The 9,960-nt window shown below is 44.3% G+C and overlaps 1 protein-coding gene across 3 annotated transcripts; it reads right to left on the reverse strand.

Moving 5' to 3' along the window:
- Nucleotides 1–2,261: 2,261 nt before the first annotated feature.
- LOC106577271 (N-acetylaspartate synthetase) lies at nucleotides 2,262–5,378 on the reverse strand. Of its 3 annotated transcripts, XM_014155210.3 has the most exons (4): nucleotides 5,165–5,378; nucleotides 4,657–4,903; nucleotides 4,116–4,280; nucleotides 2,262–3,616 (listed from the first exon to the last, which is right to left on the reverse strand). In XM_014155210.3, exons 2-4 carry the CDS (start codon nucleotides 4,868–4,870, stop codon nucleotides 3,222–3,224), a joined length of 774 nt encoding a protein of 257 aa, XP_014010685.2. In that variant the 5' UTR covers nucleotides 4,871–4,903; nucleotides 5,165–5,378; the 3' UTR covers nucleotides 2,262–3,221. The 3 variants fall into 3 exon arrangements, with proteins under 3 accessions (XP_014010685.2, XP_045568686.1, XP_082830214.1); XM_045712730.2 differs by lacking the exon at nucleotides 5,165–5,378 and having other exon boundaries at nucleotides 4,116–4,198; nucleotides 4,657–5,119; XM_082974088.1 differs by lacking the exon at nucleotides 5,165–5,378 and having other exon boundaries at nucleotides 4,657–5,114.
- Nucleotides 5,379–9,960: the final 4,582 nt, after the last annotated feature.

The raw sequence follows: 9,960 nt of genomic DNA on the forward strand, positions 1-9,960 counted from the left end.
CCGTGTTCGTGAGAGTCTCACCTTTCCACAGAGGGGTCATGTCAGTGTGTAGCCCAAACTGCTCTGATGCCACAGACAGAAGTTGGCAGATTGGCTGTACCGACTACAGCCGAGTCCCAAGATGCTTGTGGAGGCCGTAGAGCAAAACGGAGAACGCAATCGTGTTTGTGAGTGTCTCATAGAGGGGTCATCTTTCCATCGAGGGGTTATAATAGTTTGTAGGCCAAACCTTTTGGACGTTACAGACGATGTTGTGAGAAGACCAATTTTTGGGATGTTTCATGGTCTGACAAACACCTCTCTAGCTCTGTCAACTTTCACCACGGACGTGGAAGTATGACATAGGTTGATGAGGTGGATTGAGACGCATCCAATGCAATAAAACATATCTCTAGCTTAAACTGACAGATTTTGATGGGGATGTTCGTATTATGCTAATTATATTTTCCAAAGGGGCGCGGACATCAACCTCAGGGGGTTTTAACCTAGCGACCCTACAATAGGCTAGCTATTAAACCTAGGATAGGCTAGCTAGCAAACATACAATATGCTAGCTAGGGACCCTACAATAAGCTATAGCCACCCTAACTTTAGCCAGCAACCCTACAGTATTTATAGGTTAGCTAGCAACGTTTAAAAGCGAGGGCTGAACTTTTGCAAGAAATAAAAACTTGTGAATGATTAATGAGTTACCTGATGCTGACACCCTGATAGCAGGATGTCAAATGCATTAAACGGGAGATGTTTAATGTTGCATCAAGAGTGATTGTGATATTACTAGCTATGCCTGTCATGGACTGTTCGTTAACAAAAAAAATTGGGGGGCAAAAACTATTCTAGAACCCTCCTCCTGAACAGGGTTCAACAACCAGTTACTTTTGGTCAAGACACGAACAGGGTTAGAAAGTTCAGAACCATGTTTGAACACATAAAGGGACAATCTGAAGTTCAAACAAAAACGAACTGGGCAAACCGCTTAAGGATGGGGCTGGGGAAATGTAACCACTCAAATTCAGAGACTGGGCTATAGATGCAATGACTGACCATCAAGACATTTTAAAAACTACAATTATTATGTCATGGAAGCTATACAGTGACTAAGTTTGCATTTTATGTTATATTCTTCCAGAATCAACAGCTAGTATAGAGTATATAATTAATTTAAAAGTGCAAAAATTGAGTTAGCAATCACAGATTACACCTTTAAAAGTAATGAATAGACACATTTTGGCATTTAGTCTTCCAATTTTCCATGTTTTGGAATTGTGGATTAGCTAAACATTCAATCATTACTTTCTACCCGAAAGTACCTTATCCCCTATAGCTTTTGAGAGAGGGGGATATGAAGTATCCTTTACCCCTATAGCTTTTGAGAGAGGGGGATATGAAAGTATACCTTTTACCCCTATAGCTTTTGAGAGAGGGGGATATGAAAGTATACCTTTTACCCCTATAGCTTTTGAGAGAGGGGGATATGAAAGTATACCTTTTACCCCTATAGCTTTTGAGAGAGGGGGATATGAAAGTATACCTTTTACCCCTATAGCTTTTGAGAGAGGGGGATATGAAAGTATACCTTTTACCCCTATAGCTTTTGAGAGAGGGGGATATGAAAGTATACCTTTTACCCCTATAGCTTTTGAGAGAGGGGGATATGAAAGTATACCTTTTACCCCTATAGCTTCTGAGAGAGGGGGATATGAAACACTTCTGTGCAGCATTTTCTAACTTGAACTTTCAGTGACTTGAGCTTTACCAGAACATTTCAACTTTTGGACAAATGATAACTGTTTCCTCCCAAAGTGTCTAGCTATCTCCTTCGGTTCATTCTAACACGTAGTTAACCTCATGCAGAAACATTGGTTTTGTCTGAAACACTATTGAGTGGTATTGTATTTTTATGAATTTTTTTAGGAACAAAAACAGAGTACAAAATCAAATATGAGACAATAGACCCGTTGAGAAAGATACTTGGGGGAAAAAAATACAATTTGAGTAAATATATTTATTTGTTTATTTTGATTTTGAAAATGTAATGAATTCAAGGTTATTTGTTGATGTAAAAATTGTAATGTACAGATTTGAAGGTTGTGTCATTAGATTTGGGGTGTGTTGTGGTCGTGAGAAAAGTATTGCCCCCCCAAAAAATTGGGTCCCCAGAAATTCTGGCAGGAAAATTCAAAACTGAAAAAGTTTGAATACCACTTTTGAGGTGACCATGCAGTAGGAATTTAACAGTGAGGAGGCTGACGAAGTCGATGGATTTTTCTTGCCCAAAGTGATACTTTTTATTTGCAAGTGAAGATAATAGCCGGCAAAATGTGCAAGTATTTACAGAAATGATCAAATAGAGCATTTCAAACAAACCCGAGCAGCATGCCGACCTGTTCCCTGTCCTGTTCCTCAAACAATGAGAGTACAGGCTTCTTATAGCAATACCCAAGCCTTATACATCTGGTCAATTAACATTCAAAGCACATGATATACCATACAGACATGTTCAGATAAACATATGTAATAATACCAGCACACATTTCAATGGAGATGCTGCTATGCTTTAAGCATCAATAACCTGGGATATAAACATGCATGTCACCCGGAATAAGCTACTAGCGTTACCCTGAATAAACCATGCACTCGAACGTACCCCATTTCCCCACCAATTCTCTGAACAGGAAATTAACAGAAACCTCTTCAAATCACAAGGAAAAACGGTACATTTGCGAACAATTCTTTACCTTTAACCTAGTGATTACATACATTACGTTCTGGAGATTTTCTTCCATTCACTAAATGGTGAAACAAGGTGCTCAGGGTCTCAGGGGGTTGGGTTAGAGTGTGTGCTTGCGTGTGTGGCGTGCATTTGCCTGCATGTGCACTCGTGTGTTGCTCCACCCGCCGGCTCCATCCCTGTTCCGTGCTCCATCCCTGTTCCGTGCTGTGCTTTATTACTGTGCTGGGCTCCATCACTGTTCCGTGTGCTGGGCTCCATCACTGTTCCGTGTTGTACTTTATTACTGTGCTCCATCACTTCCGTGCTGTGCTCCATCACTTCCGTGCTGTGCTCCATCACTGTTCTGTGCTGTGCTCCATCACTGTTCTGTGCTGTGCTCCATCACTGTTCTGTGCTGTGCTCCATCACTGTTCTGTGCTGTGCTCCATCACTGTTCTGTGCTATGCTCCATCACTGTTCTGTGCTATGCTCCATCACTGTTCTGTGCTCAGTGTTGGCTGTGAGTGTTAGTCTTGTGAACGGTCATGTCCATCCGGTAGTGGTGATGACTGACCCGGTAGAAGAGCTGTTCCAGAACCGACCGGCTCACGCCAGGAGTGGCGTATCCCTTGGTGACACCGACGCATCGGAACCCCAGAGTCTGGTATAGCCGGTGAGCAGCCGGCGAGTAGGCCGTGGTTCCCAAGACGACAGAGAGGTAGCCACGGTCCGCTGCAAATTGTAGAACCTTCCGCCCGAGGGCAAAGCCAACCCCGCGGTGCCGACAGGGCCTGTCCACCGACATGCGATGCAGCTCCACAGTGCCAGCTTCCCCCCGCAGGGCACGGGCCGCCACTACACCCACCACACTGCCCTCCAGCACTGCAACCCACAGACAGGAGTCTGAGAGAAATAAGGGAGGTGGAATTTGGAAATAGTGGGTTATATCAAACGATGTCCTAATCCTCCCATTTAATAAAAGCTGATGTCATTGTCTATTGACTTTTATACTTTAAATGGATCCTTTTCTTGGAAGAGCCTAATCACTGACTGGTCATCCTGTTGGGGACAAAGATTTACTATACTTTTTATTTTCTATTGATGGGGGTTGACCAAAATGAGCCTGGAGTCAGCGGGATCATGGTGACACATCCACAGGCACTAGCTTGTCATTTTAGATGAGTAATTATATTCAAGAATGGAGACAGGAATGAAGCCCTGGTTTTATTTTACCTCCCTGGAAGTTTGCTTTTAACCAGGCACTGAACCTTGTGTGCATATTCATTTTTTTTACAAAATAACTATGTGCAATATAACTAAACTAAAGCCAACTACACTGAAATAAACAAACAAAACGAATGACAAATGCATTTTTAAAAAACTATTCCACCAAAACTATTACCTGGAGTTTTCATGTAATGTCCCTCGATGTCGCCCATATCCGTGAGTTTGGCGCGCTCCAGGTACCCAAGGACAACTCTCCTGCTGTAGTAGTAGCGTGCGCACAGGACAGCGAGAGGCACCAAACAAGTCAGCAACAACGACTTGGTCGCAATAAAACAAACAACTGCAAAAGACATGGCGAAAAATAGATGATTGAGTAATCTAAAATGTTGACATACAATAGTCACAGGAAGGAAATGAGTTGGTACTATCGCAATAGTCACAGGAAGGAAATGAGTTGGTACTATCGCAATCGAGCACAAATTATTCATTCTACTGCACATTTCCCAGAATTATACTAAATAATGCAATCAAATAACAAACGGTATTGATGAAATGTCAAGATAGCCTAAATGTAAATTATTACATTTATAACACATTCTCCATTGTCAAAAGCACATTTTCTCAGACTAAAGCAATCATATGACAGTGAAAACTGTAACCTATTGATGGAATAACAGTCAATATATAAATTGATATAAGACCTATATCTCGCTTACTTGTCATAGCGGCGTACAGCAGCAGGCTCTCAGGGTGACGTTTTAACCCTCTAAACGCGGTGTCCGGAACCATCTCCATCAGCCCGTCAATGAATATGCGCTCGACGTCCGGATAGTCAGCGCTTTCGAAATTACGCACAACCACACGGTCCGTTCTAAATCCATTAGTCCCTTTCTGATGGTACTTTCTTGTCACGTTGTTGTTGTCTTCCATGTTATCTCACTCAGAAACTTTGTTGGTGTCTCCCTGGGAAAAGTGAACTGACTCGCATAAGTCGTTAAATACTGTCACACGTTCTTCTTCTTCTATGAGGTTTTTTGCGGTTGGCATCCAATTAGTTGCATTACCGCCACCTACTAGACTGGAGTACAACTCCCTTACACTTTGCATGAAAAATAAAAATGTAATAAATTAAATACCCTATCATCTTACACTACTCACTCATTTTAAAATGATATAAAACAAAATTACCACCCTACTCCACTATTTAAATCTATTTAGTCTTACCTCATGCCATCACCCTGAAAGGATGGGACATCACCACTTAACACACCCTGTAACTCTTCTGATGTCAAGTCTCGCACACCCAAATACTTCTCTGCAGCGACCACCACAAACTACATTTTCTGCAACTTATCCCTGCAGTACAGTTGATAACCATTGCTATAAATGCTAAAAATCCAATCTTACTGAAACGTATATGACTTTTTGGCCCATCCCTCTGTACTGGTACAGATCTACTACTCACCACCCCCGGACCCTCCCCGTCGGTCAGCCCCCCGATCCCTCCCTCTGAACTGGTACAGATCTACTACTCACACCACTCCTCTCAGGATCCCTCCCTCTGTACTGGTACAGATCTACTACTCACACCACTCCTCTCAGGATCCCTCCCTCTGTACTGGTACAGATCTACTACTACACCACTCCTCTCAGGATCCCTCCCTCTGTACTGGTACAGATCTACTACTACACCACTCCTCTCAGGATCCCTCCCTCTGTACTGGTACAGATCTACTACTCACACCACTCCTCTCAGGATCCCTCCCTCTGTACTGGTACAGATCTACTACTACACCACTCCTCTCAGGATCCCTCCCTCTGTACTGGTACAGATCTACTACTACACCACTCCTCTCAGGATTCCTCCCTCTGTACTGGTACAGATCTACTACTCACACCACTCCTCTCAGGATCCCTCCCTCTGTACTGGTACAGATCTACTACTCACACCACTCCTCTCAGGATCCCTCCCTCTGTACTGGTACAGATCTACTACTCACACCACTCCTTCCCCTTGACCCATCTTCCTCTACTGCCTTCACTGCCTCAGCATATGACAACTTCTGCTCTACTCTAACCCTAGAAACCTCAACCTGCCTCTCCAAATGTGTCATTCTGCCCCTGAACAAGGCAGTTAACCCACTGTTCCCCAGTAGGCCGTCATTGTAAATAAGAATTTGCTCTTAACTGACTTGCCTAGTTAAATGAAGGTTAAATACATTTAAAAAAATGGGCACCCCTACAATTAACACATACCACTACTTTCCCCAATGCTACACATTCCTTTGTCTCATGCCCTTCTGCACACTTCTCACACCTAGGAACCTCCCTCCTACACACTGCTGCCACATGCCCATAAGCTTGACATCTGTAACATCGTAATGTATTCAGCACATACGCTCGTACAGGATAACTTGTATATCCTAACATCACTTTTTAAGGCAAAGACTCATCTTCAAAACTCAAAAGAACAGACAATGATTCTTCTGTTTCCCCCATCCTGTCTGAGTCTCCCCACCCTGTCTGAGTCTCCCCACCCTGTCTGAGTCTCCCCACCCTGTCTGAGTCTCCCCACCCTGTCTGAGTCTCCCCACCCTGTCTGAGTCTCGCCACCCTGTCTGAGTCTCGCCACCCTGTCTGCGTCGCATCAAACGACGAGCATCACTTACACCGGGAATCTTTCCCCTCAGCTGGTCAACTTTTATATTTACTGCTTCCCCAGTTATCACTCCTTTATCACTCCGTTATCACTCCGTTATCACTGCTTCCCCAGTTATCACTCCGTTATCACTCCGTATCACTGCTTCCCCAGTTATCACTCCGTTATCACTCCGTTATCACTGCTTCCCCAGTTATCACTCCGTTATCACTCCGTATCACTGCTTCCCCAGTTATCACTCCGTATCACTGCTTCCTCAGTTATCACTCTGTATCGCTGCTTCCCCAGTTATCACTTTCATTGGTGCCCTTTTCTTGAGAGCGAAACAATTCCGTTTTCTTGCCTCCATTTGTTTTACTCCGAGCACTTTCTCCCTCTGACCAACAGAAACACAAACAATTATCACTGGACCACTTCTGGTTACCCTCACCGATTCCACACTACCCAACTCTGTTTTCACCCACCGTGAGACCACAAAATGTTTAAGCCAAAAGGCAAAAGTCCACTTTATGGAAAAACTTCACTCCTACTGTCACAGACTCATCTTTATCCTGACCCTCGGTGTATTCCTCTATCTCCGATAACTTCACCACACCTACCACCTGCGATACTTCACCCTCATTCACTTCCATTTCTCCTCCTGTCTTCAGCTCCCTCTGCTTACACTTTCTACCACTCTTCTTTAACAAACCATCTAGCTTTTTCCCCCATTTATATCTGACTCAAGCTCACCCTCTTCTCCCCTCTCTCTCTCTCTTAGACCTCCTCTCCCTCTCTTTTTTTCCTCCAATCCTCCTCCGTTTACCAAGTATAGTACATCTCCTTATGATAATACTGTACTACTCCTGACAACCATCTTGTTCTTGCTTTCTCTAGGGACTCCATTTCCCCCACATCGTCAGATGTAGCGCGCAACAGTCAGTGAAGTAAACAACAGCCTGTCACACCCTAACCTGTTTCACCTGTCTTGTGCTCGTCTCCACCCCCCTCCAGGTGTCTCCCATTTCCCCCATTTTCCCCCTGTGCATTTATACCTGTGTTTTCTGTTTGTCTGTTGTCAGTTCATCAAGTCTACCAGCGTTTTTCCCTGTACTCCTGGTTTTTGCTCTAGTCCCTGTTTGGACCGTTCTGCCTGCGGTTCTGTACCTAGTGACACTGCCCTGGATTACTGACCTATGCTTGACCTGTTGTTTGCCTGCCCTCTGTTTTTGTAATAAACTTTTGTTCATTCCAACTGTCTGGATCTGGGTCTTATCCTGAGGTCTGATAGAATACCCTGTTCCTGTAACGAACTGTCTGGATCTGGGTCTTATCCTGAGGTCTGATAAGATACCTTGTTCCTGTAATGAACTGTCTGGATCTGGGTCTTATCCTGAGATCTGATAGAATACCCTGTTCCTGTAACGAACTGTCTGGATCTGGGTCTTATCCTGAGGTCTGATAAGATACCCTGTTCCTGTAACGAACTGTCTGGATCTGGGTCTTATCCTGAGGTCTGATAAGATACCCTGTTCCTGTAACGAACTGTCTGGATCTGGGTCTTATCCTGAGGTCTGATAAGATACCCTGTTCCTGTAACGAACTGTCTGGATCTGGGTCTTATCCTGAGGTCTGATAGAATACCCTGTTCCTGTAACGAACTGTCTGGATCTGGGTCTTATCCTGAGGTCTGATAAGATACCCTGTTCCTGTAACGAACTGTCTGGATCTGGGTCTTATCCTGAGGTCTGATAAGATACCCTGTTCCTGTAAAGAACTGTCTGGATCTGGGTCTTATCCTGAGGTCTGATAGAATACCCTGTTCCTGTAACGAACTGTCTAGATCTGGGTCTTATCCTGAGGTCTGATAGAATACCCTGTTCCTGTAACGAACTGTCTGGATCTGGGTCTTATCCTGAGGTCTGATAAGATACCCTGTTCCTGTAACGAACTGTCTGGATCTGGGTCTTATCCTGAGGTCTGATAAGATACCCTGTTCCTGTAACGAACTGTCTGGATCTGGGTCTTATCCTGAGGTCTGATAGAATACCCTGTTCCTGTAACGAACTGTCTGGATCTGGGTCTTATCCTGAGGTCTGATAAGATACCCTGTTCCTGTAACGAACTGTCTGGATCTGGGTCTTATCCTGAGGTCTGATAGAATACCCTGTTCCTGTAACGAACTGTCTGGATCTGGGTCTTATCCTGAGGTCTGATAAGATACCCTGTTCCTGTAACGAACTGTCTGGATCTGGGTCTTATCCTGAGGTCTGATAAGATACCCTGTTCCTGTAACGAACTGTCTGGATCTGGGTCTTATCCTGAGGTCTGATAAGATACCCTGTTCCTGTAATGAACTGTCTGGATCTGGGTCTTATCCTGAGGTCTGATAGAATACCCTGTTCCTGTAACGAACTGTCTGGATCTGGGTCTTATCCTGAGGTCTGATAAGATACCCTGTTCCTGTAACGAACTGTCTGGATCTGGGTCTTATCCTGAGGTCTGATAAGATACCCTGTTCCTGTAAAGAACTGTCTGGATCTGGGTCTTATCCTGAGGTCTGATAGAATACCCTGTTCCTGTAACGAACTGTCTAGATCTGGGTCTTATCCTGAGGTCTGATAGAATACCCTGATCCTGTAACGAACTGTCTGGATCTGGGTCTTATCCTGAGGTCTGATAAGATACCCTGTTCCTGTAAAGAACTGTCTGGATCTGGGTCTTATCCTGAGGTCTGATAGAATACCGTGTTCCTGTAACGAACTGTCTGGATCTGGGTCTTATCCTGAGGTCTGATAGAATACCCTGTTCCTGTAACGAACTGTCTGGATCTGGGTCTTATCCTGAGGTCTGATAAGATACCCTGTTCCTGTATGAACTGTCTGGATCTGGGTCTTATCCTGAGGTCTGATAAGATACCCTGTTCCTGTAACGAACTGTCTGGATCTGGGTCTTATCCTGAGGTCTGATAGAATACCCTGTTCCTGTAACGAACTGTCTGGATCTGGGTCTTATCCTGAGGTCTGATAGAATACCCTGTTCCTGTAACGAACTGTCTGGATCTGGGTCTTATCCTGAGGTCTGATAGAATACCCTGTTCCTGTAACGAACTGTCTGGATCTGGGTCTTATCCTGAGGTCTGATAGAATACCCTGTTCCTGTAATGAACTGTCTGGATCTGGGTCTTATCCTGAGGTCTGATAGAATACCCTGTTCCTGTAACGAACTGTCTGGATCTGGGTCTTATCCTGAGGTCTGATAAGATACCCTGTTCCTGTAACGAACTGTCTGGATCTGGTACAGATCTACTACTCACACCACTCCTCTCAGGATCCCTCCCTCTGTACTGGTACAGATCTACTACTCACACCACTCCTCTCAG

The sequence above is a fragment of the Salmo salar genome, chromosome 04 (assembly GCF_965601325.2).
Source record: "Salmo salar chromosome 04, fSalSal1, whole genome shotgun sequence".
Classification (NCBI taxonomy): domain Eukaryota; kingdom Metazoa; phylum Chordata; class Actinopteri; order Salmoniformes; family Salmonidae; genus Salmo; species Salmo salar.

What these genes read in the sequence shown, in the direction of transcription:
- LOC106577271 (XM_014155210.3), bottom strand. Translation starts at nt 4,870, where the DNA reads ATGGAAGACAACAACAACGTGACAAGAAAGTACCATCAGAAAGGGACT. An exon ending in GCTGTACGCCGCTATGACAA is followed by an intron (nt 4,281 to 4,656) that starts GTAAGCGAGATA and finishes TGTCTTTTGCAG; the next exon opens with TTGTTTGTTTTATTGCGACC. An exon ending in ACATTACATGAAAACTCCAG is followed by an intron (nt 3,617 to 4,115) that starts GTAATAGTTTTG and finishes TATTTCTCTCAG; the next exon opens with ACTCCTGTCTGTGGGTTGCA.